We start from the raw sequence: 26,654 nt of genomic DNA, 5'->3' as shown, positions 1-26,654 counted from the left end.
TTCCAATAAAGGCCAAGATACCATTGGCCTTCCTGATCACCTGCTATCTGTTATGTATGGAGAAAGAGTCAGACTGAACACGGTGAGCTCAAAGTAACGTGTGACTTTGGACTTTTATTGCAGGTCTCCAGAGTGCCTTTCCAACCTGTGAAGCCTCCTTAAATACCTGTGCTCCCAAGGGATTATGGGATCCCTTGGGACTTCAGGGGATGAGCCCCCTGGTGGCTGTACAGAGTAAATACAAGTTTACATATATAACAACACTTCAGCCCCCCCCCCACTCCCCGCAAGTCAATAGTGTAACTATTTATAATGTGAGTCGATCTGGGGCCCTTCTTGCCCTGGTTGATCGTCTCGGTGTGAAAGCTGGTATTGTTGAATCGTTTGTTGGCCCTCGCTGGGCTGCTGTGCAGCTGGCCTTGCTGGGCTGCCTGGTGTGTTGGGCCCTGCTGGGCTGCTGTGGATGATGGGTTCTGCTTCGTGGTCAACCGTGGTGCCGGTTGCCACTGGTGTGTATGTTGGGGATCAAAAAAGGTAGGGTTGCTCAGGATAGTCCGTGAATCTGAGTTTGATTTGGTCCACATGTTTGCGGTGAATGAGTCCATTTGAAAGTTTGACCCGAAACACCCTGCTCCCCTCTTTGGCCACGACAGTGCCGGGAAACCACTTGGGACCTTGTCTATAATTCAATACAAATACAGGATCATTGATTTCAATCTCGCGTGACACATTTGCGCTATCATGGCATGTACTTTGTTGAAGCTGCCTGCTCTCTACCTGTTCATGTAAATCAGGGTGAACTAACGAGAGCCTTGTCTTAAGTGCTCTTTTCATGAGCAGTTCAGCAGGTGGGATCCCAGTGAGCGAGTGGGGTCTCGTGCGGTAGCTAAACAGGACTCGGGATAGGCGAGTCTGCAGTGAGCCTTCAGTTACCCTCTTCAAGCCTTGCTTGATGGTTTGCACTGCTCTCTCTGCCTGACCATTGGTTTAAACAGGGCAGATGGGACATGTTTGATCCTGTTACGGGTCATGAATTCTTTGAACTCAACACTGGTAAAACATGGCCCGTTGTCGCTCACCAGGACATCGGGTAGGCCATGTGTGGCAAACATGGCCTGCAGGCTTTCAGTAGTGGCAGCGGACGTGCTAGCCGACATTATCTCACATTCAATCCATTTGGAGTACGCGTCTACAACCACAAGGAACATTTTACCCAAGAACGGGCCTGCATAGTCAACGTGTACCCTGGTCCATGGTTTGGAGGGCCAAGATCATAAACTTAGCGGCACCTCCCTGGGTTCATTGCTTAACTGCGAGCATGTATTACATCTGTGAATGCAGGACTCTAAGTCTGTATAGATACCGGGCCACCACACATGGGATCTGGCTATCGCTTTCATCATTACGATGCCTGGGTGGGTAGTGTGGAGGTCACTGATGAAGGTGTCTGTGCCCTTCTTGGGAACCACTACTCGATTGCCCCACAGAAGGCAGTCTGCCTGTATAGACATTTCATCCTTGCGCCGCTGGAACTTCCTGCATTTCCACTGGGACACTGGACCAGCTCCCGTGAAGCAAACTACATTTGACTAGGGATAATAAGGGTTCCTGGCTCGCACAGGTTTTCATCTGCCGGGCAATGACGGGTGATTGCTCACTCTCAAATGCTTCTATTACCATGGCTAAATTTGTGGGCTGCGCCATTTCCACCCCTGTGGTGGGCAATGGCAGCCTACTGAGAGCATCGGCGCAGTTTTCTATGCCTGGCCTGTGGCGGATGGCGTAGTTGTATGTGGACAAGGTGAGCGCCCATCTCTGGATGCGGGCCGATGCGTTGGTATTTATCCCTTTACTCTCGGAAAATAGGGATATTAGTGGCTTATGGTCAGCTTCCAATTCAAATTTTAACCCAAACAGGGATTGATGCATTTTCTTTACCCCATAGATACACGCTAACGCTTCTTTCTCAATCATGCTGTAGGCTCTCTTAGCCTTAGACAGACTCCTGGATGCATAAGCAACCAGTTGCAGTTTCCCGAAATCATTAGCTTGTTGCAATACACACCCGACGGCATATGACAATGCATCACATGCTAGTAGCAAACGCTTACATGGATCATACAACACAAGCAATTTGTTTGAGCATAACAATTTTCTCGCTTTTACAAAGGCATTTTCTTGGCTTTTGCGCCAAACCCATTCGTCCCCTTTTTGTAGTAGGACATGCAGTGGTTCTGACAGTGTGCTGAGACCCGGTAAGACGTTACCAAAGTAGTTCAGGAGTTCCAGAAACGACCGCAGCTCCGTCACGTTCTGTGGCCTTGGTGCGCTCTCGATTACCTCCGTCTTCGCGTTGGTGGGCCTGGTGCCGTCCGCCGCAATCCTCCTTCCCAAGAACTCCACTTCAGGCGCCAGGAAAATGAACCTCGAGCGTTTTAACCTGAGCCCTACGCGGTTGAGTCAACGAAGAACTTCTGCAGATGCTCGACTGTATTCTGACCATTGACCAAGATATCATCCTGGAAGACCACGGTGTGCGGGACCGACTTCAGTAAGCTTTCCATGTTTCTCTGGAATATCGCCGCCGCCGATCGAATTCCAAACGGGCATCTGTTATAAATAAAAAGACCTTTGTGCATGTTGATGCAGGTGAAGGCCTTCGATGATTCCTCCAGTTCCTGCGTCATGTAAGTTGAAGTCAGATCCAGCTTCGTCAACATCTTTCCAGCGTTGCAAAGAGGTCGTCGGGCTTTGGTAGTGGGTATTGGTACTGCAGGGAGAAACAATTGATAGTTACTTTGTAATCGCCGCAGATTCTGATGATGCCGTCTCCCTTTAGGACTGGGACCATAGGACTGGCCCACTCGTTGAACTCGATCGGTGAACTGATGCCCTCTCTCTGCAGCCGATCAAGCTCGATCTCTACCCTTTCTCTCATCATGTACGGTACTGCTCTCGGCTTGTGATAGATGGGTCGCGCCCCCAGAATTAGGTGGATCTGCACTGTTGTTCCTTGGAATTTCCCGATGCCTGGTTCGAACAGCGAAGGAAATTTGTTTAAGACCTGGGCACATGAAGTGTCGTCAGCGGACAATAGCGCTCGGACGTCGTCCCAGTTCCAGCGTATCTTTCCCAGCCAGTTTCTGCCGAGCAGCGTGGGACCATCACCCGGTACCACCCAGAGTGATAGCTTGTGTACCGCTCCATCGCAGGAGACCTTTACGGTAGCACTGACGATTATGGGAATCAGTTCTTTTGTGTAAGTTCTTAGTTTCGTACGAATTGGAGTTAAGACTGGTCTTGAGGCCTTGCACCACAATCTTTCGAAAGTCTTTTTGCCCATGATGGACTGGCTCGCTCCCGTGTCCAGCTCCATTGTCACCGGGAGTCCATTTAGTTCAGCATTATCGGGGGACAATTCATGGTGAATGTGTGCACCCCATGTACCTCTGCCTCCTTGGTCTGAGGCTCTGGTTCATCGTGATCCTCCGTGGATCTGTCCTCCTCTGCAACATGGTGGTTTGAAGGTTTAGCAGGGTTTGCAGCTCACCTGCACATATGTTGGAGGTGTCCCATTGTTCCACAACCCTTGCAAATGTACCCTTTGAATCGGCATGAATGGAAACGATGATCACCCCCGCAGCGCCAACAAGGTGTTAATGGCCTTGCATTCATCACCCTTGATGGTGGACTCTGAGACATCTGCGGATGTGCAGCTATAGGCATGTGTGACCTGCCCTGTACGTTACGATTCGAAAACAGCATCACTTTATTCACAGTACTTGTGGCAGCACTTGTGTGCTGAGAGATTTGCTTAGTATGGTGGCAATGAACGCCTGGGCTATCGCTATGGCCTTATTCAAGGTTGGGGTCTCTACAGTCAAAAGTTTGCGAAGTATGGTTTCGTGGCCAGTGCCAAGTACAAAAAAGTCTCTGAGCATGTGCTCCATATGTCCTTCAGATTCGCAATATCCTGCAAGACGTCTTAGCTCGGCGACATAACTCGCCACTTCTTGGCCTTCAGACCTTTTGTAGGTATAGAACCGGTACCTTGCCATCAGAACGCTTTCCTTCGGGTTCAAATGCTCTCGGACGAGTGTGCACAAATCATCATACAATTCTTCTGTGGGTTTTGCTGGAGTGAGCAGATTCTTCATGAGGCCATACGTTGGTGCCCCACAGACGGTGAGGAGGATCGCCCTTCATTTGGCAGCATTCTCTTCCCCATCTAGCTCGTTGGCCACGAAGTATTGGTCGAGTCGCTCCACAAAAGTTTCCCAATCATCTCCCTCCGAGAATTTCTCCAGGATGCCCACTGTTCTCTGCATCTTTGGGTTCGATATTTGTATCTCGTCGCCAGTTATTGTGTATGAGGAAAGAGTCAGACTGAACTCTGAGCTCAAAGTAACGTGCGACCTTAGTCTTTTATTGCAGGTCTCCAGAGTGCCTCTCCAACATGTGAGGCCTCCGTAAATACCTGTGCTCCCAAGCTATTATGGGATCCCTTGGGACTCCAGGGGATGAGCCCTCTGGTGGCTGTACAGAGTAAATACAAGTTTACATATATAACACTATCCTTCTTTATTTCATGCACAAATACCCCCAGATCCCACTGTACTGCGGCACTTTGCAATCTTTCTCCATTTAAATAATAACTTGCTCTTTGATTTTTTTTCTGCCAAAGTGAATGACCTCATACTTTCCAACATCTGTCAAATTTTTGCCCACTCACTTAGCCTGTCTGTGTCCTTTTGCAGATTTTTTGATTCCTCCTTACACATTGCTTTTCCCCCCATCTTTGTATCATCAGCAAACTTGGCTACGTTACACTCAGTCTCTTCTTCCAAGTCGTTAATATAGATTGTAAATAGTTGGGGTCCCAGCACTGACCTCTGCAGCACCCCACTAGTTACTGGTTGCCAACAGAGAATGAACCATTTATTCCGACTCTCTGTTCTCTGTTAGTTAGCCAATCCTCTATCCATGCTAACATATTACCCCCAATCCTGTGAACTTTTATCTTGTGCAGTACCCTTTTATGTGGCACCTTGTCAAATGCCTTCTGGAAGACCAAATACAACACATCCACTGGTTCCCCTTTATCCACCCTGTTTGTTACATCCTCAAAGAACTCCAGCAAATTTGTCAAACATGACTTCCCCTTCATAAATCCATGCTGACTCTGCCTGACCGAATTTTGCTTTTTCAAATGTCCTGCCCTTGCTTGTTTAATAATGGACTCCAACATTTTCCCAACCACAGATGTTAGGCTAACTGGTCTATAGTTTCCTGCTTTTTATCTGTCTCCTTTTTAAATAGGGGTGTTACATTTGCAGTTTTCAAATCTGCTGGGACCTCCCTGGAATCAGGGAATTTTGGTAAATTACAACCAATGCATTCACAATTCATGCTGCTACTTCTCAAGACCCTAGGATGCAAGCCATCAGATCCAGGGGATTTATCTGCCTTTAGTCCCATTATCTTACTGAGTACCACCTCCTTAGTGATTGTGATTGTGTTAAGTTCCTTTCCTCCCCATAGTCCCTAGACTATCCACTGTTGGAATATTGTTAGTGTCCTCTACCATAAAGACTGCTACAAAATATTTGTTCAGAGTATCTGCCATCTCCATGTTCCCCATTATTAAGTCCCCCGGTCTCGTCCTCTAAGGGACCAACATTTACTTTAGCCACCCTTTTCCTTTTTATATAGCTATCGAAACTTTTGCTATCTGTTTTTATATTTTGCGCTACTTTACTTTCACAGTCTATCTTTCCTTTATTAATCATTTTTTTAGTCGTTCTTTGCTGGCTTTTAAAAGCTTCCCAGTCTTCTGTCCTCCTACTAGTTTTACCTACTTTGTATGCCCTTGTTTTTAATTGGACACCAGTCTTTATCTCTTTAGTTAGCCATGGATGGCTATCTTTTCTCTTGCACTCTTTCCTCCTCAGTGGAATATATTTTTCTTGAGAGTTGTGAAATATCTCCTTAAATGTACACCACTGTTTATCAACCGTCCTACACTTTAATCTGTTTTCCCAGTCCACTTTACCCAACTCTGCCCTCATACCTTAATAATCTCCTTTATTTAAGCTTAGTACGCTGGTTAGAGATCCAACTTTCTCACCCTCCATCTGAATTTGAAATTCAATCATGCTATGATCACTCATTCCAAGGGGATCCTTTAGTAGGACATTGTCTATTAATCCTGTCTCATTACACATGACCAAATGTAAGATAGCCTGCCCCCTGGTTGGTTCCCTTACATACTGCTCAAGGAACCCGTCCCTTACGCACTCTATGAACTCCTCCTCAAGGCTACCCTGACCAATTTGAATTGTCGAATCAATATGGAGGTTAAAATGACCCATGATTATTGCTGTTCCCTTTTTACAAGCACCCACTATTTCCTGGTTTATGCTGCGACCAACAGAGTTGCTACTGTTAAATGAGGAGGAATTTTTTATCTCAGAGGGTCGTAAATCTTTGGAATTCTCTCCCCCAGAGAGCTATGTAGGCTGAGTCATTGAATATATTTCAGGTAGAGATAGACAGATTTTTGAATAATAAGGGAGTCGAGGGTTATGGGGAGCGGGCAGGGAATTGAAGTTGAGTCCAGGATCAGATCAGCCATGATCTTATTGAATGGCGGAGCAAGCTTAAGAAGCCAAATGGCCTACTTCTTTCCTATTTCCTATGTTCTCATTAGCTGGACAATCCCCAGTTTATGATGCCCACAATTGATGAAAGAAATATATCTTTTGAAATTTACTGTTTTATATCCAGGGTTTCACATATTTTGCCTTATTTAGGAGTGAAGTCTCTAATATAAATTTCACCAATTACATTTCTGCTTGTTTTTTCCATAACTTGCTTTTCTCTTAGGCAGTCCCCCAGATTCGAAGATGACTTGCTTCCACTCTACTACGAGTTCTAAATGGGGTTGTCCATCAGGGTCCTGATGCTGCAGGTCCCGAATTTCATTTTAGAGGGTGGAAGATACCTGTGCGTGAATTCTTTTAATGTGGGAATGGCCGTTGCAGACCAGCTACCACACAAACTTGACAGAGCTAGGTCTTGGTCCAATGGCAAGGGGAGCCAAGACGATTGAAGACCAGGCTCTGCTGCATGGGCCTAACGCACGCACACACACATAACCAGCGGGCAGCCAAGTGGGAGGGAGGACTAGGTGGGAAGGAAAAGACAGAGATACAAACGCGCGCACGCGCGCACACACACACACACACACACACACCCAGATATACACACAAAAACAAATGTGCGCGCACACACATGCACACGCACACACACACACACACAGTATGTGCTCAGATTCTTCACTTCGGCAGATATTTGGGTCTGCAGCTCACTCGTGCTGCACCCCACTTCTGCTCGAGCGTTGTGATGCTCGCAATGGGAAAGTGTTCCATTTCCCCAAACAAGAATCCCTCATCTGGAGCACTAAAGAAAAATAAATTTGTTTGAAATAAAAAAAGGTGTTGCAGGCCCAAAAATAGGTGTTTAAAAAAAAAAATCTACGAATCTCTCCATAAATTTTCTTAAAATAATATCAGATAGTTGCTTGAAAAGGATTGCTTCAGGACATGGGGAATGAGCAAGGATTAGATTAGATGACTGATGAGGTGAAAAACACTGTCGCAGGTTTGATTTACTGAATGGCCTCTGTGTGCTGTAACACTCCATGGTTCTATGACTGGTTCTCCCTTTTTGATAATTGAATAGTACAACTAGCCATCAAACCTCACCTCTACCATAACTTGCTACTTAGGCTTCAAATCTGGGTTCCACTATTGAGACTCAATTAGCATTTTTATCTTGAAATCGTGTGTTTTTTATTTCTGGATATGCAAGTGGATTTATTGCCGTATTGCCCTGAGCAGGTGTCCTTCTTGAATCACTGCAGTCTGTGTGATGAAGGCATTCCCACAGTGCTGTTGGGTAGGGTGTTCCAGGACTTCGACCTAGCGACAATGAAGGAACAGTGATGTATCTCCAAGTCAGGATGGTGTGTAACCTGGAGGTGATGGTGTTCCCATGCACCTGCTGCCCTTGTCCTTCGAGGTGGTGGAGATTGCAGATTTGGGAGGTACTGCTGAAGAAACCTTGGCGAGTTGCTGCAGTACATCCTGTAGATAGTACACACTGCAGCCACTGGTGGTGGAGGATGTGGATGTTCAGGCTAGTGGGTGAGGTGCCGAACATGCGGGCTATTTTGTCATATATACTAGCAGTTCTCCCATGTATTGCCCACATAAGTGAGAGGGTCACAATTGCACTTATTTACAATAAAATATGTTAAAGAAATGAGTTGTTTTCATCAATGTAAATGAAATATTGTTGAATATTGTAATGTGTGAAGTGATACAGTAAACCATTGGAAAAATATGAAAAAATAAGAAAATGTGTTAAATAGAAACGAGCCAGTGGGGGCACAAAGTTTTAGTGAAATAGTACAGAGCAAGGGAAGAGGTTTTATTTAAAAAGTAGCTGGTATGGCAAGATGTGTTTTTTAAAATAAATTTTATTTACAAAAGGAGCAAGTGGGTAAACAAGGTTGCACTGTAAAAACCACAGGAAACATAGAAACATAGAAAAGAGGTGCAGGAATAGGCCATTCGGCCCTTCGAGCCCGCACTGCCATTCAATAAGATCATGGTTGATCATTCCCTCAGTACCCCTTTCCTGCTTTCTCTCCATACCCCTTGATCCCTTTAGCCGTAAGGGCCATATCTAAGTTCCTCTTGAATATATCCAATGAACTGGCATCAACAACTCTCTGCGGCAGGGAATTCCACAGGTTAACTCTCTGAGTGAAGAGGTTTCTCCACATCTCAGTTCTAAATGGCCTACTCCTTATCCTGAGACTGTATCCCCTGGTTCTGGACTTCCCCAACATCGGGAACATTCTTCCCGCATCTAACCTGTCCAGTCCCGTCAGAATCTTACGGGTTTCTAGGAGATCCCCTCTCATACTTCTAAACTCCAGTGTATAAAGGCCCAGTTGATCCAGTCTCTCCTCATATGTCAGTCCAGCCATTCCTGAAATCAGTCTGGTGAACCTTCGCTTCACTCCCTCAATAGCAAGAACGTCCTTCCTCAGATTAGGAGACCAAAACTGAACACAATATTCCAGCTGAGGTCTCACCAAGGCCCTGTACAACTGCAGTAAGACCTCCCTGCTCCTATACTCAAATCCCCTAGCAATGAAGGCCAACATACCATTTGCCTTCTTCACCGCCTGCTGTACCTGCATACCAACTTTCAATGACAGATGAACCATGACACCCAGGTCTTGTTGCACCTCCACTTTTCCTAATGTGCCGCCATTCAGATAATATTCTGCCTTCGTATTTTTGCTCCCAAAGTGGATAACCTCACATTTATCCACATTATACTGCATCTGCCATGCATTTGCCCACTCACGTAATGTGCCCAAGTCACCCTGCAGCCTCTTAGCGTCCTCCTCACAGCTCACACCGCCACCCAGTTTAGTGTCATCTGCAAACTTGGAGATATTACACTCAATTCCTTCAAATAAATCATTAATGTATGTTGTAAAGAGCTGGGGTCCCAGCACTGAGCCCTGCGGCACTCCACTAGTCACTGCCTGCCATTCTGAAAAGGACCCGTTTATCCCGATTCTCTGCTTCCTGTCTGCCAACCAGTTCTCTATCCACGTCAGTACATTACCCCCAATACCATGTGCTTTGATTTTGCACACCAATCTCTTGTGTGGGACCTTGTCAAAAGCCTTTTGAAAGTTCAAATACACCACATCCACTGGTTCTCCCTTGTCCACACTGCTAGTTACATCCTCAAAAAATTCCAGAAGATTCGTCAAGCATGATTTCCCTTTCATAAATCCATGCTGACCTGGACCAATCCTGTCACTGCTTTCCAAATGCACTGCTATTTCCTCCTTAATGATTGATTCCAACATTTTCCCCACTACTGATGTCAGGCTAACCGGTCAATAATTACCTGTTTTCTCTCCCTCCTTTTTAAAACAGTGGTGTTACATTAGCTACCCTCCAGTCTATAGGAATTGATCCAGAGTCGATAGACTGTTGGAAAATGATCACCAATGCATCCACTACTTCTAGTGACACTTCCTTAAGTACTCTGGGATGCAGACTATCAGGCCCCAGGGATTTATCGGCCTTCAATCCCATCAATTTCCCTAACACAATTTCCCGCCTAATAAGGATGTCCTTCAGTTCCTCCTTCTCACTAGACACTCGGTCCCCTAGTACATCCGGAAGGATATTCGTATCTTCCTTCGTGAAGACAGAACCAAAGTATTTGTTCAATTGGTCTGCCATTTCTTTGTTCCCCATTATAAATTTACCTGAATCTGACTGCAAGGGACCTATGTTTGTCTTCACTAATCTTTTTCTCTTCACATATCTATAGAAGCTTTTGCAGTCAATTTTTATGTTCCCAGCAAGATTCCTCTCGTATTCTATTTTCCCCCTCTTACTTAAACCCTTAGTCCTCCTCTGCTGAATTCTAAATTTCTCCCAGTCCTCAGGTTTATTGCTTTTTCTGGCCAAATTATATGCCTCTTCCTTGGATTTAACACTATCCTTAATTTCCCTTGATAGCCATGGTTGAGCCACCTTCCCCGTTTTACTTTTACTCCAGATAGGGATGTACAATTGTTGAAGTTCATCCATGTGATCTTTAAATGTTTGCCATTGCCTATCCACCGTCACCCTTTAAGTATCATTTGCCAGTCTATTCTAGCCAATTCACGCCTCATACCATCGAAGTTACCTTTCCTTAAGTTCAGGACCCTAGTTTCTGAATTAACTGTGTCATTCTCCATCTTAATAACAAATTCTACCATATTATGGTCACTCTTCCCCAAGGGGTGTCGCACAACAAGATTGCTAATTAGTCCTTTCTCATTACACATCACCCAGTCTAGGATGGCCAGCTCTCTAGTTTGTTCCTCGACATATTGGTCTAGAAAACCATCCCTAATACACTCCAGGAAATCCTCCTCTACCGCATTGCTAGCAGTTTGGTTAGCCCAATTGATATGTAGATTAAAGTCGCCCATGATACCTGCTGTACCTTTATTGCACACATCCCTTATTTCTTGCTTGATGCTGTCCCCAACCTCACTACTATTGTTTGCTGGTCTGTACACAACTCCCACTTGCATTTTCTGTTCTTTGGTATTCTGCAACTCCACCCATACCGATTCCACATCATCCAAGCTAATGTCCCTCCTTACTATTGCATTAATTTCCTCTTTAGCCAGCAACACCACCCCACCTCCTTTTCCTTTCTGTCTATTCTTCCTAAATGTTGAATACCCCTGGATGTTGAGTTCCCAGCCTTGGTCACCCTGGAGCCATGTCTCCGTGATGCCAATTACATCATACCGTTAACTGCTATCTGCGCAGTTAATTCGTCCACCTTATTCCGAATACTCCTTGCATTGAGGCACAGAGCCTTCAGGCTTGTCTTTTTAACACACTTTGCCCCTTTAGAATTTTGCTGTAATGTGGCCCTTTTTGTTTTTTGCCTTGGGTTTCTCTGCCCTCCACTTTTACTATTTTCCGTTCTATCTTTTTCTTCTGCCTCCATTTTATTTCCCTCTGTCTCCCTGCATAGGTTCCCATCCCCGTGCCATATTAGTTTAACTCCTCCCCAACAGCACTAGCAAACACTCTCCCTAGGACATTGGTTCCGGTCCTGGCCAGGTGCAGACTGTCTGGCTTGTACTGGTCCCACCTCCCCCAGAACCGGTTCCAATGTCCCAGGAATTTGAATCCCTCCCTTCTGCACCACTCCTCAAGCCACGTATTCATCTGAGCTATCTTGCGATTCCGACTCTGACTAGCACGTGGCACTGGTAGCAATCCTGAGATTACTACTTTTGAGGTCCTACTTTTTAATTTAGCTCCTAGCTCCCTAAATTCGTCTCGTAGGACCACATCCCGTTTTTTTACCTATATCGTTGGTGGCTATATGCACCACGGCAACTGGCTGTTCACCCTTTCTTTTCAGATTGTCCTGCACCGGCTCCGAGACATCCTTGACCCTTGCACCAAGGAGGCAACATAATTCCGGAGTCTCGGTTGCAACTGCAGAAACGCCTATCTATTCCCCTTACAATCATATCCCCTAGCATTATAGCTCTCCCACTTTTCTTCCTGCCCTTCTGTGCAGCAGAGCCACCCACGGTGCCTTGAACTTGGCTGCTGCTGCTCTCCCTTGATGAGTCATCCCCCTCAACAGTACCCAAAGCGGTGTATCTGTTTTGCAGGGGGATGACCGCAGGGGACCCCTGCACTACCATCCTTCCACTGCTCTTCCTGTTGGTCACCCATTCCCTGTGTACCCTTTATCTGCGGTAAGACCAACTCGTTAAACGTGCTATTCATGTCATCCTCAGCATCGTGGATGCTCCAGAGTAAATCCACCCGTAGCTGCAGTGCAGTCTGTCAGGTGCTGCAGGCGGATGCATTTCCCGCACATGTAGTCGTCAGGGACACTGGTAGCGTCCCTGACTTCCCACATAGTACAGGAGGAGCGTGACACGTGTCCCGAGCTCTCCTGCCATGACTTAACCCTTAGATTAACTTAATTTGGCAACAACAATGCTTAAAAGTTACTTACTGATAAAGAAAAGAAAAAGAAAAACTACTCACCAATCACCAGCCAATCACTTACCCCCTTGGCTGTGACGTCACCTTTCGATTACTTTCTCGTTCTTTTTTTCCTTCTCTTCCTGCTACAGCTGCACCAGCTGTGCCTTTATAGGCCTCTGCCGATCCTCAGACACCCCGCTGCTCGCACTCCCGCCTCCGACAACTGCTGTGCCTATTATAGGCCTCTGCCGATCCCCGGACTCCCCGCTGCTCGCACTCCCGCCTCTGACAACTGCTGTGCCTTTATAGGCCTCTGCCGATCCCTGGACTCCCCGCTGCTCGCACTCCCGCCTCCGACGACTGCTGTGCCTTTATAGGCCTCCGCCTATCCCCGGACTCCCCGCTGCTCGCATTCCCGCCTCCGACGACTACTGTAGTGAGACAAGAAGTTTTATTTTACCAAAATTAGCCATTGAGACAAGAAGCTTTATTTTAGAATAGCAGGCAGTGGGAGAAGGTAGGGAGAGAGTTGGGTACCGGAAGACAGCCACGTACAGCAGCAAGCCAATTTTTATTTTCCGACGATTGATTGATTTATTTTAAGACCAGAGAGAAAGGAAACTATAAGTAAAGGCCGTTAGAAAACCAGCACTAATTTTTTGTATTTATTTTAAAATTGGAAGGTCAATGTTTAACATGTGGCCACTTATTTATTTGAACAACATACCCTGTGAGGACATAATTATTTTAACACCATGTATATTATAAATTTAACAATTTATGTACATTTATTTATTTCATCGTGGCGGAGAAACCGGATGGGATTGATTTATTTGAACACTGGAGCAACTGCACTGACATTTAAAGGCTAATATTTAATACGTGATCATGGATTTATATTTATTTATAAAGAGTGGGACGGATAGCAATTTATTTATTTCAGCTTAGTGGGAATCAGTGGACACTGAGAAGTTTCATTTCTAGGATATAAACTTTGAGATAAAGACAGCCAGCACTGATTTTGTATTTAACAAAGAAAAGCCAAAGGAAACCAATAGAAAAGGCCATAAAGTTCAGGTGATTTCTTTTTAGCATTGTGGCAAGAACTAACAGCCACAGGGAAAATTGATTTTTACTACCTATTTTCTATAAATTGAAAATACAAATATTAAATAAATTGTACGGTAGAAGTAACGATAATCCACTTTACCTTTGATTTTCTTGGAATGAGTAAAGAGACTAAGGGCTGCAAATTCACCAACCGTGCGCCGGATTTTTCGGATTTATTTCGCCATTTTGGGCGGAAAACGGTGCAGCGGGAAATTCCTTGAAGTCTTGCACCGGCGGTCTTGAAATACTGCTGGAATGGACCCCCGGCGTGCAAGACTGGAAAAAGCGCTTTCACCCCATATTTGGCGAATCCTCATGCAACACTGGGCGCATTTTCTTCCCAAATGTTAGGCTTTTTGGCGAAAAAAAAACACTATAACCAAAAACCGAATTTCTAGCCCTTGGACAGGTCCATAGCTACAGTGAATATAGGAGTGGGCAGCGCCACCTATGGATTAAGTATGCATACCATATTAATATCTCCTTATGAGGCACGGTATCAAATTTTGTTTTATAATCCTCTTACGAAGCGACTTGGGACGTTTTAGGTGTTATATAAATACAAGTTGTTGTTGTTGTTTCAGGGAATTTGGTTGCAGTGATTAATGCGTTTAGAAGAAATTGATGGGATATGATTTGAGTGGGAAAGAGGGAATCAGAAGTTATGATGAGCACGAATAACGATGCCAGGATAAAGCCCGAACTGTAACACCAAAAATATAGGATCCTTTCTTGATTGAGAATCCTACCGTGAAACCAACTTTTAGGCTACTAAGGTGTGCCTAATAATTGGATTCCAATGACTCCTTGATCAATAAAAATAACAATGTGCCAACCTTGCATGTACAATCATCATTTTAGTTGGGCCCTGAGACTATCATGACCATTTTGCCATTATCAGCACATTACATTCAAGGTTAAGTATGGGAAACTAATGAAGTTTGGTTAATCTAGATTTTTTTTGTGAGTATGTTCGAATCCCTCTGTGACCTTGCTCCACCATACCTCTGCAACCTCCTTCAGACACACTCTCGCTCCCACACTCTTCGATTTTCCAACTCTGGCCTCCTGAACATCCCATGGTCCCTCCATATCCTCTATGAAATTTCTTGCCAAGACCTATCTATCTCCTTATCTCTCTTTCCTCTTTTAAAAATCTTCTTAAAACTCACCTTTTCTCCAAAGCCTTCAATCAGGTCCCCTATTTTCTTTCACCTGGCTCGCTGTTCCATTCCTCTTGTACTCCTTTAAAGTAGTACGATATGTTTTATACATTAAAAGCACTATGTAAATACTAGTTATTGTTAAAATATTTCAAGTGACACATATCTTTTCCTTTTTGTTATGTTCTAGGTTATGTATGTTCTTTTTAGAATCCATGTTTTTTGATAATTAATGACATTTAGCCTTTTGTTCATTCCATATACATACAGATTAATCTATACCACTGCCATCTCACATAGAATCCTACAGCACGGAAGGAGGCCATTCGGCCCATCATGCCTGTGCTGGCTCTCTGAAAGAGCTATCAAATTAGTCCCACTTTCCCACAGCCCTGGAAATCTTTACTTTTTGAGTATTCATCCAATTTACTTTTGAAAGTTACTATTGAATCTGCTTCTGCCACCCTTTCAAGCAGTGCATTCCAGATCATAACTAACTTATTGTGTCAAAAAAATTCTCCTCATCTCCCCATTAGTTATTTTGCCTATTGTCTTAAATCTGTGTTCTCTGTTTATCGACCCATCTGCCAGTGGAAACGGTTTCTCCCTATCGACTCTTTCAAAACCTCTCATAATTTTGAACACTTCTGTTACATCTCCCCTTAACCTTTGTTGCTCAAAGGAGAACAATCCCAGCTTCTCTAGTCTGTTAACATAACTGAAATTCCTCAGCCCTGGTACCATTCTAGTAAATTTCCACTGCACTCTCTCCATGGCCTTGACATCCTTCCTAAAGTATAGTGCCCAGAATTGGACTCAATCCACCAGCTAATGCCTAATCAGAGATTTCTAAAGAGTTAGCATAACTTCCTTGCTTTTATACACTGTGCTTCTCATAATAAAGCCAAGGATCCTATATGCTTTATGACAGCCTTATCAACATGTTCTACCACCTTCAAAGATTTCTGTATGTGATCCCCCAGATCTCTCTTCTTGTACCTTATTAAAATTGTACCATTTAGTATGTGTTACCTCTCCTCATTCTTCCAAAATGCATCACTTCACACTTCTCTGCATTAAATTTCATCTGCCATGAGTCTACCCATTTCACCAGTCTTTCTATGTCCTCCTGAAATCTGTGACTATTATCCTTACTGTTTACTGCATTTTCAAGCTTTGTGTCATCTGCAAACTTTGAAATTGTCCAGGTCATTAATGTAAATCAAGAAGAGCAGTGGTCCCATAACCGATCACCACTGTAGCTTCACTCCAATCTGAAAACAACAACCATTTACTACTGCTGTCTGCTTTCTGTCTCTCAGCCAATTTCGTATCCATGCAGTCACTGCCCCTTTAATCCCATGGGCTTCAATTTTACTAACAAGTTTATTATGTGGTACTTTATCAAATACATTTTGAAAGTCCATATACACAACATCAACTGCCTTCATCAACCCTCTCAGTTATTTCATCAAAGAACTCAAATCAAATTTGTCAGACACGATTTGCCATTTTTAAAAAAGTCCATGTTGGCTTTCATTTATTAATCCACCAAGTGACATTCAATTTTGTCCCGGATTATGATCTCTAAAAGTTTCTCCACCATCGACGTTAGACTGATTGGCCTATAGTTACTGGGCTCGTCCATCTCTCCATTTTTGAACAGGTTGTAACATGTGCAGCCCTCCAGTCCTCTGGCACCACTCCCATATCCAGTGAACATAGAAAGATTGTGGCAGAGCCTCCGCTATTTCCACCATTACCTCCCTCAGCATCCCATCCAGACCGGGTGACTTTTCTACTTTTGAGCACTGCTAATCTTTGAAGTACCTCCTCTTTATCTATTTTTATCCTATCCAATTTGTCTAATCCCTTCTCTTTTACTGTGACAACCTCTTTTGTGAAGACCGATGCAAAGCACTGATTTAGTACCTCAACCATGCCCTCTACCTCCACAAGAAAATGTCCTTTTGGTTCCTAATTGGCCCCACCCTTCCTTTGACTCTTCATGTGTTTATAAAAGATTTTAATGTTCCCTTTTATGTTAACCACTAATCTTTCCTCATACACTCTCTTTGTCCCTCTTAATTCCTTTTTCAGGTCACCTCTAAAGTTTCTGTATTCTGCTTGATCCTCTATTGTATTATGAATCTGCCATTTATTATAAGCCTCCTTTTTCTGTTTCATTTTAATCTCAATATCTTTAGTCATCCAGGGAGCTCTAGCTTTGAATGCCCTTCAGGGAGCAGGCTATCTTAGATCTGGTACTGTGTAATGAGACAGGATTAATAAACAATCTATTTAAAGGATCCTCTTGAGTGACCATAGCATGGTTGAATTTCAAATTCAGTTGAAGGGTGAGAAAGTTGGATCTCAAACCAGTGTCCTAAGCTTAAATAAAGTAGGCTGCGAAAGTAAATTAAAGTGTGGGACAGTTGATGAGCAGTGGCACACATTTAATGAGATATTTCATAACTCTCAACAAAAATATATTCCAATGAGAAGGAAGGACTGTAAGAGCAGGGATAGCCATCCGCGGCTAACGAAGGAAATAAAGGATGGTATCAAATTGAAAACAACGGCATACAAACTGGCCAATACTAGTGGGAGGCCAGAGGATTGGGAAATGTTTAAAAGCCAATAAAGAACGACTAAAAAAATAATAAGGAAAGGGAAGATAGATTATGAAAGTAAACTAGCACAAAATATAAAAACACATAGTAAGAGTTTCTACAGGAATATAAAAAAGAAAAGAGTGGCTAAAGTAAATATAGATCCCTTAGAGGATGAGACGGGGCAATTAATAATGGGGAACAGGGAAATGTTAGAGACGTTGAATAAATATATTGTATTGGTCTTCACGGTAAAAGACACGAAAAACATCCCGATAATGGATAATCAAGGTGCTTTTGGGAGGGAGAAACTTAAAACAACCACTATCACCAAAGAAGTAGTACTTGGCAAAATAATGGGACTAAAGGTGGACAAGTCCCCTGGACCTGATGGCTTGCACCCTTAAAACAAGTGGCTGCAGAGATAGTGGATGCATTGGTTGGAATTTACCAAAATTCCTTGGATTCTGGGGAGGTCCCAGCGGATTGGAAAACATCAAATGCAACGCACCTGTTTAAAAAAGGAGGCAGACAGAAAGCAGGAAACTACAGACCAGTTAGCCTAACATCTGTAGTTGGGAAAATGCTGGAAGCAGCAGCAGGACATTTGGAAAAGCAGAGTTCAATCAAGCAGCGTCAGCATGGTTTTATGAAAGGGAAATTATGTTTGACAAATTTGCTGGAATTCTTTGAGGATGCAATAAGCAGGGTGGATAAAGGGGACCAAAGGATGTGGTGGATTTGGATTTCCAGAAGGCATTCTATAAGATGCCACATAAAAGGTTACTGCACAAGATAAAAGTTCACGGGGTTGGGGGTAATATATTAGCATGGATAGAGGATTGGCTAACTAACAGAAAACAGAGAGTCGGGAAAAATGGATCATTTTCCGGTTTGAAAACAGTAACTAGTGGGGTGCCGCAGGGATCGGTGCTGGAGCCTCAACTATTTACAATCTACATTAATGATTTAGATGAAGGGACCGAGTGTAATGTAGCCAAGTTTGCTGATGATACAAAGGTGAGTGGGAAAGCAAATTGTGAGGAGAACATAAAAAATTGCACTGGGATATAGACAGGCTAAGTGAGTGGGCAAAAAGTTGGCAGATAGAGCATAATGTGGGAAAATGTGAGGTCATCTACTTTGGCAGAAAGAATAAAAAAGCTAATTATTTTTTAAATGGAGAAAGATTGCAAAGTGCTGCAGTACAGAGGGACCTGGGTGTCCTTGTGCACAAAAAGTTAGTCTGCAGGTACAGCAAGTAATCAGGAAGGCAAATGGAATGTTGGCCTTTATTGTAAGGGGGATAGAGTATAAAAGCAGAGAGGTCCTGCTACAACTGTACAGGGTATTGGTGAGGCCACACTTGGAGTACTGAGTACAGTTTTGGTCTCTGTATTTAAGGAAGGATATACTTGCATTGGAGGCTGTTCAGAGAAGGTTCACTAGGTTGATTCTGGAAATGAGAGGGTTGACTTATGAAGATAGGTTGAGTAGGTTGGGCCTATACTCATTGGAGTTCAGAGGAATGAGAGGTGATCTTATCGAAACATATAAGATAATGAGGGGGCTCGACAAAGTGGATGCAGTGAGAATATTTCCACTCATAGGGGAAACTAGAACTAGAGGGCATAGTCTCAGAATAAGGGGCTGCCCATTTAAAACTGAGTTGAGGAGGAATTTCTTCTGAGGGTTGTAAATCTGTGGAATTCTCTACCCCAGAGAGCTGTGGAGGCTGGGTAAATTGAATATATTTAAGGCTGAGATAGACAGATTTTCAAACAATAAGGGAATAAAGGGTTATGGCGAGCGGGCAGGGAAGTGCAGCTGAGTCCATGATCAGATCAGCCATGATATTATTAAATGGTGGAGCAGGCTCAAGGGGCCAGGTGGCCTACTCCTGCTCCTATTTATGTTCTTCCCTTCCCCCTCATAGGAATGTATTTAGTATGTAGCCAAACTATCTCCTCCCTGAAGGCTTCCCATTGCTTATTTACCATTTTATCTGTCAATCGTTGTTTCCAAACTGCTTGGGCCAGATCTCTTTTCAACACCCTGAAATTATCCCTCTTGATTATCTTCCTCTTTGAATATTTCTTAATTTTTTCCAGAACTACTCTAAACTGAATGATGTTGTGTCAGCCTAAGTTCACACAGCTGCAATTATGCAATGCCATCTAGCCGCAGTATTCAATGTGATGGCTTTATAACAGAGTTTTGGAATTGAGTGTTCCAGGACCTTTTCTGAAAATTGCAACCTTCGTCCTTCAAATGAAAATGTGAAATACTTGCACTTTTTTTCAGAAAATACTATTGAAGAACAGGTGAAGCGAGTAAAAAGTATTGAAGCTATTGAAAGTGATTTCTTTGTCCAACAAACTTTCAGATCAAGTAGAGATATAAAAAAGGTAGGTGTTATCTTCTATTGTTCGAAGATTTTTATTTAAGTATGTGGACCAAACATTTTTAGGACACAACACCTAAAGCCCTAATTGGGTCCCCTTGATCACATGACATCATTTCTCCCACAGACCCAGTGACGGACCTTCTCCCATGGACCCAGTGAAGGGTCTTCTCCCACGGACCCAGTGAAGGGTCTTCTCCCACGGACCCAGTGAAGGGTCTTCTCCCATGGACCCAGTGGAGGGGTCTTTTCCCATGGACCCAGTGGAAGGGTCTTCTCCCATGGACCCAGTGAAGGGTCTTCTCCCATGGACCCAGTGATGGACCTTCTCCCACAGACCCATTGAAGGGCCTTCTCCCATGGATCCATTAAAGGGCCTTCTCCCATAGACCCAGTGATGGACCTTCTCCCACGGACCAGTGAAAGGCCTTCTCCCATGGACCCAGTGAAGTGTCTTCTCCCACGGACCCAGTGAAGGGCCTTCTCCCATGGACACAGTGAAGGGTCTTCTCCCACAAGCTGAGGAAAGCGTGGCCTGCGCTGCACTGCGCTGGGACTGTGCATGCGCGGCCGGACCTCGGTGGCAGTGTGCACTCGCAGAAGAGGATGGAGCGCGCATGCGCAAAAAGGGGCAGGACAGAACGCACACATGCACAGAAGAGCATAAAAATGTTCGTGCACATAATCACTCCTACATTTCAAAGCTGTAGTTACAATCCTAGTCCCTGTTTTCTATCCTTTTGGGTGCAGGCTTTTGCTGGGGTACAGTTGCATGGCCTCCCGCAAAATTTAAAAGTTGGTTATAAAATTAAAAATCATAATGTGGTGGCAAACTAATCAAATACAGAGAAAATGAGTCAAAAGATATCCTTTTTATTGTTTGGTTGAGGTCACTCACTTTGATGAGCACAATGTTAGAGAATGGAACACTTTCCATTTGAGACAGCCAGGGCTGAATTTTCCATGGTGGTAGTGGGCACGATCAGTGGCGAATCAGGTGGAAAAATTGTTGATTGTGATAGTGGTTCGGGAACCTGCTGTCAACTCGCTCCCACGCGCCTTTCCTACAGGTGTGTCTGTCATTGTCGACCTGACCTGCAGCGGCGGGGGACCCAATTTAAATCATTATGAGGTACTTTACAGGTACTTAAGAGCCTTTTGACCCTACTTTTTAAATCTCCCTGCATGGCCACGGGATTCCTGCAGCTCGGGAACCACGTCTGTCAACCTCAGGCGGGAGTTCCGTGGCCATTGCTCCAGCTGATTACTTTGACAGCATGGAAAACAAAACAAAATAAAAACATGTTGATTACATTAGCTAACAGATTGATGGAGATTCTGTTCTACTTGCACTATAAATGGTGAGGTAAATACATTTTTTATTGGCCATTCTCGGCTGTTGCCTTCCAACTCAACAGTAATTGCAGTGAATTGATCTGCACTATAAAAAAAATGACTTATACCATTTAAATACATTTTTGTGTTTCTGATCAGATTTTTCTCACAGTATACTGTGATTGTCCAGTTACACATGAAATCAAGTCATCAACCATAACAATTTCATTCCCACCACTCATTCCACTGATTCAATTTGCTTTCCGTCCCTGAATATGACTAATTTAATTTTTCAGTCTGAGACTTTTGGGTGAATTTCTGCGGACCTTCTCTCGCTTGTTCATTGTTAACTTCAACAGAAGAGCTTCAGAAATCCTAGAAACACATGGGAGCACGACTTGCACTATTTGTCAGGGATTTTGCAGCGCTTCCACTGAACTTGCATAAGATTGTAAATCCACCCCTTTACATTTACATTTAAAATCTGCTTAATTTTATGTTTTACCTGTACACACATCTTTTATTTGTACCAGTTACTTATACAAAAGTCTATAGATTTGTGATTAAAGCACCAAAAACTTCCCAATTAATGAACTTTTTAATTATGTTCTTGATTGTATTTGTAGATGGAGTCATATTACTTAATGATAATGTTATTTAAATATTTCTTTGTCACTCATATATAACTTTTATTATATTATTGTACAGTAAAGATTCAACATCCACTCTATGAGATTAAATTTAGAATTTAATGTGGCCAGGGTCCCTTTAAGGATCCTGGCTTAAAATGCATCATGAATGACATCACCAGACTCATTGGGCCAGCAAACACGCTGGGCAGGCTTAATAGGCCCCATTAAGATAAGTTCATTTTCTGCAGTGAGATGGAGCTAGCAGTGGGGTTGGGACCTGCCACAGACACCAGCCTCACTGGATCCGCCATGGCAAGAAAAATTCTGGCCCAAGTGTCTGCATCAAGCACTCTCAGTTACAGCACAGCCAGCTGCAGAGCACCCTCTGCTCAACAGTGTGCCTCAGCCTAACTCTTGGTGTGCTTCAGCCCCACCCTATATCAAACATTGAAAACATTTAATTCATAAACTTTTTTCTCAAGTAACAGAATTTATGGGATTATTTATGTAACTACAGCTATTTCGTGCACTGATTTATTTATGTAACTATAATATGAGAGGGGAACAAATGTATTTATTAATATCTAAGGCATATGAAAGCATGGGCCTTACGCTTAACATCCGTAAGGCAAAGGTCCTCCACCAGCCTATCCTCGCCGCACAGCACTGCCCCCTAGTCATCAAGATTCATGGCGCGGCCCTCGACAACGTGGACCACTTCCCATACCTCGGGAGACTTTTGTCAACAAAGGCAGACATTGATGCGGAGATTCAACATCGCCGCTAGTGCAGCCTTCGGCCACCTGAGGAAACGAGTATTTGAAGACCAGGGCCTCAAACCTACCACCAAGCTCATGGTCTACAGGGCTGTCGTAATACACCCGCCCTCCTGTATGGATCAGAGGCATGGACGACTTACAGAAGACATATCAAATTGCTGGAGATATATCACCAACGATGTCTCCGCAAGGTCCTGCAAATTTACTGGGAGGACAGACACACCAACATCAGTGTCCTCGCCCAGGCTAACATCCCCAGCATTGAAACACTAACCACACTCGATCAGCTTTGCTGGGCAGGCCACTTAGTTCGCATGCTAGACACGAGATTCCCTAAGCAACTGCTCTATGCAAACGAGCCAAAGGTGGGCAGCGGATACGTTACAAGGACACCCTCAAAGCCTCCCTGGTGAAGTGCGACATCACCACTGGCGCCTGGGAGACCCTGGCCGAAGACCGGCCTAGGTGGAGAAAGTGCATCCGGGAGGACGTAGAGCTTTTCGAAGCTCAACGCTGCGAGCGTGAAGAGGTCAAGCGCAGACAGCGGAAGGAGCGTGTGGTAAATCAGTGCCACCCCGCCCCCCCCCCCCCTTCCCCCAACGAATATCTGTCCCACCTGTGACAGGCTTTCGTGTTGGACTGTTCAGCCACCAAAGAACTCACTTTAGGAGTGGAAGCAAGTCTTCCTTAATTCCAAGGGACTGCCTATGATGATGATATCTACACTGGATAAAAAGCACTGTTTTCCAGGAACCAGTCAACAAATACATTTCACTGTCTCTCAGAAACTTCTTTGTAAATGTTTTCACTGGAGATGTGCATTGGTTCAACAACCCCCTACCCCACAACAACATAAGCTCCAGCTCACTCTGCCAGAGGAGATCTGTTTGCAATATAATAATGTTGGCAGTATCTCCAGATGATGGTTATAAACAGCTTGAATTTAATTTTGAAGTTTGGTATTAGCTGAGCCTCTTGGTAAGGTTGCTGCCTTAAATGATGTCCACATATCCATATTCTCCATTTAATTTGCTAAAAATATACAACAGAATATTTATGTTATGCCTTTTATTCTTTTCAAAATACAACCCTCTGATCATTACATGTGTTTCATGATTTGAAAGCGGACAGCAGTTGTAGATTTTTTTCAGATTTAGATATTATTCTGGATGCAGGATTGCAGCATGTTTGTGTTGATAGAGTGATTACTGTTGTAAAATTAGATTAAAATGCACAACACAGTTAATCATTAATGCTATGTTCTGCATAATTTAGAATATTTTACTTTTTAAATCTGATGCGAGTATCCTATTAAACACAATACTAGTAATGTGTTGCGAAGATGAATTGGTGTGCTAGAATTTAATTTTAAGTCAGCCACAATGTGCTTCATTTACAGAATGTTCTGGCAAAAATGGTAAACTACACAAATCATAGGATATTGTGCCACAAAATATCATGCATAGTTAATCTGCCATGCAGAAACAGCTAATGGATACTTTCACATCAAAACTGATGGATATTGCTGTATGGATAGGATCTGATCGCAAAAGATTAAATTTGCACTGAGATTTAAGATCATATTTATGGTTTAATCTTATTTTTCCTTTGCTTAGGCACAAGAACCTCCTGAAGCTAAGCACGAATCTGTTGTGCTTAGCAACAGAACAGCTGATTTTAACATTGAAATCAAACAAGAGATTGATTATGTCCCTTCTGCTATTAAATACCAAGATGATGACTCATTGGCTCATCCTAGTGTAAGTATTTCGGGACTAAAATACAAATTTGTATTTGCCACTTAGTTTATGATTTGGCAATAACATGGTAATAAGACATTGTGTAGCCAACAAAATGCAACCAAACTGAACCATCTAACTAAGTATTCATAGCTACCACTTGGTGTGTGGTGTGATTTTGTTTTAGCTGCAGTGAATTATCAGCTGCCAGTCATTTGGGGGTTGAAATTCTGTTGAGTGCTAATTTTTAATGCACTGGTTACCATGCTCATGTAAAATTCTCATGTACAATAGCCTAACTAAGTTGTTAACAAACAATTTAATTAAAATAAGCAAACAGTTATCCAGTGCGCTAAAACCACTCAGTTGAATTTCAATCCCTTGGACACATCTTCAGTAATTTTCATTGGGTTATATATCCAAAACTGATTTGGCCCATACGATGTGATTACCAAATCATACATCAGCTGATAGCTTCACTTAAGGACAGTTTAGCCTTCTTAATCGGTAAAATTTAAATCTTAAGATGGGTCAAAATCCCTCTATACTTTTTAAATTATATTTTTGATACACATTTTAAAATAAGCCAGATATTGCAAATAGATATGAATTTCTGAAGCTATGTGGAAAGACAGTAGAGGTCATTCTTGACTTCAGCAGAGGCAGAAAACTGCAGTAATGGATGGGCCACCCGTTACATGCCCCGTCCAATGCTTCTTTCCCTATCATCAGTTTATTGTCTCTGCCAAAGTTGAAAATTACCCCCATTGTTTTTATTCTTCATTTGCAAATATTGCTTTTCATTCTGTCTCCTTGCAATAGTGCTTGTGTGAACTTTAGATTCAGATATTTAATTGTGATGAAAAATGACTAGTTTACTCCAAAACCTGAGAGTAAAGTACAATAAAACATCATATTACAAAGACACAGCATTCATTCGAAATAAATCTCTACCAGTCATTTAAAACTGTCACTTTAAGAAGTATAAATAGTGAATCTTACCTAACTTGCTGTTTGAGTTAGACTACAGCTGATGAGATCAGACCAAAACATTCTGAAGAAATCATGCAACAACAACATCGCAGATGACAGCAAGATTTAATTTACACTTGCTCTTCTCTAGATGATGGATAATGATTGAAGTCCAGAATAGCACATAAGTGAATTAGACACTCATCCTTTTGGAGTAATTCAAATGATCCCATCACATGATATGTCCCATTAACTCTTTGGTGCTCCTGACATTTGTTTTCCTTTCATTATATTGGCAATCAGTTGCATTTGCACTTTCTGATAAATGTGAAAGAAGACAATAGGGCGGATATTATGGAAATTAGCTGCAGGTATTTGAAACCTGCAAAATGACCTTCGGCGTTCATTGTGCCCCAGAATAGGCAGCAAACACAAAAGGAGATTTGAGAGCCTGCGCAAGGTGTGCACTTGGCTCATTATGGCCCTGGTTCCATCCAAATGAGGTGGCTGCCCAATAATGCAACTAAAGTGCCTTAACAGCTCTCCAGTTGCACAGTGCCTATTTAAAATAGGTGCTGAAGGGAAGGCCACCATTGAACTTTTAAAAATAAAATTGGGACATCCGTGTTCTTCACTGGCCTTTGCCCACAGCTTCAAGTATTCTTTAGCCCTCCCTCCATCTGGTACCCCCTCCCCCAAGCTGGAAAGGGTCCTGCTTTCCTGGCTATTCTGGTCAGTGACTGCTGGTGCCTGACAATGCATCCCTGACACTCTTGGCACATCATGAAACATGTATCCAGAACACCAATAAATCATGAGGTCAGCATTATTGGCCCCTGTATATGTAGTATCATATGCATAAATTGAGGTAATCCAAAACTCAGCTGCCCATGTCCTAACTCGGACCAAATCCCGTTCACCCATCACCCCTGTGCTCGCTGACCTACTTTTGGCTCTTGGTTAAGTAACGCCTCGATTTCAAAATTCTCATCCTTGTTTTCAAATCCCTCTATGGCCTCACTCCTTATCTCTATAAACTCCTCCAGCCCCACCATCCCACAGGATATCTGCGCTCTTCTAATTCTGCTCTCTCAAGCCTCCCTGATTATAATCGCTCAACCATTGGTGGCCGTGCGTTCTGTTACCTAGGCCCTAAGAAACATAGAAACATAGAAAATAGTTGCAGGAGTAGGCCATTTGGCCCCTCGAACCTGCACCACCATTCAATAACATCATGGCTGATCATTCCCTCAGTACCCCTTTCCTGCTTTCTCTCCATATC

At 43.4% G+C, this 26,654-nt stretch overlaps 1 protein-coding gene across 3 annotated transcripts in view; it reads left to right on the top strand.

Moving 5' to 3' along the window:
• rsrc1 (arginine/serine-rich coiled-coil 1) overlaps nt 1–26,654 on the top strand; it is a 627,020-nt gene that overhangs the window by 595,762 nt on the left and 4,604 nt on the right. For all 3 annotated transcript variants that reach the window (XM_070882350.1, XM_070882349.1, XM_070882347.1), the window contains 2 exons: nt 19,816–19,919; nt 24,278–24,421. In XM_070882350.1, the coding sequence (XP_070738451.1) occupies nt 19,816–19,919; nt 24,278–24,421 (248 nt within the window). The remainder of the gene's footprint in view (nt 1–19,815; nt 19,920–24,277; nt 24,422–26,654) is intronic.

Source organism: Pristiophorus japonicus, chromosome 6 (assembly GCF_044704955.1).
Source record: "Pristiophorus japonicus isolate sPriJap1 chromosome 6, sPriJap1.hap1, whole genome shotgun sequence".
Classification (NCBI taxonomy): domain Eukaryota; kingdom Metazoa; phylum Chordata; class Chondrichthyes; family Pristiophoridae; genus Pristiophorus; species Pristiophorus japonicus.
The sequence above is the reverse complement of the archived record's forward strand: the minus strand, read 5'-3'. Positions and strand labels throughout refer to the sequence as shown.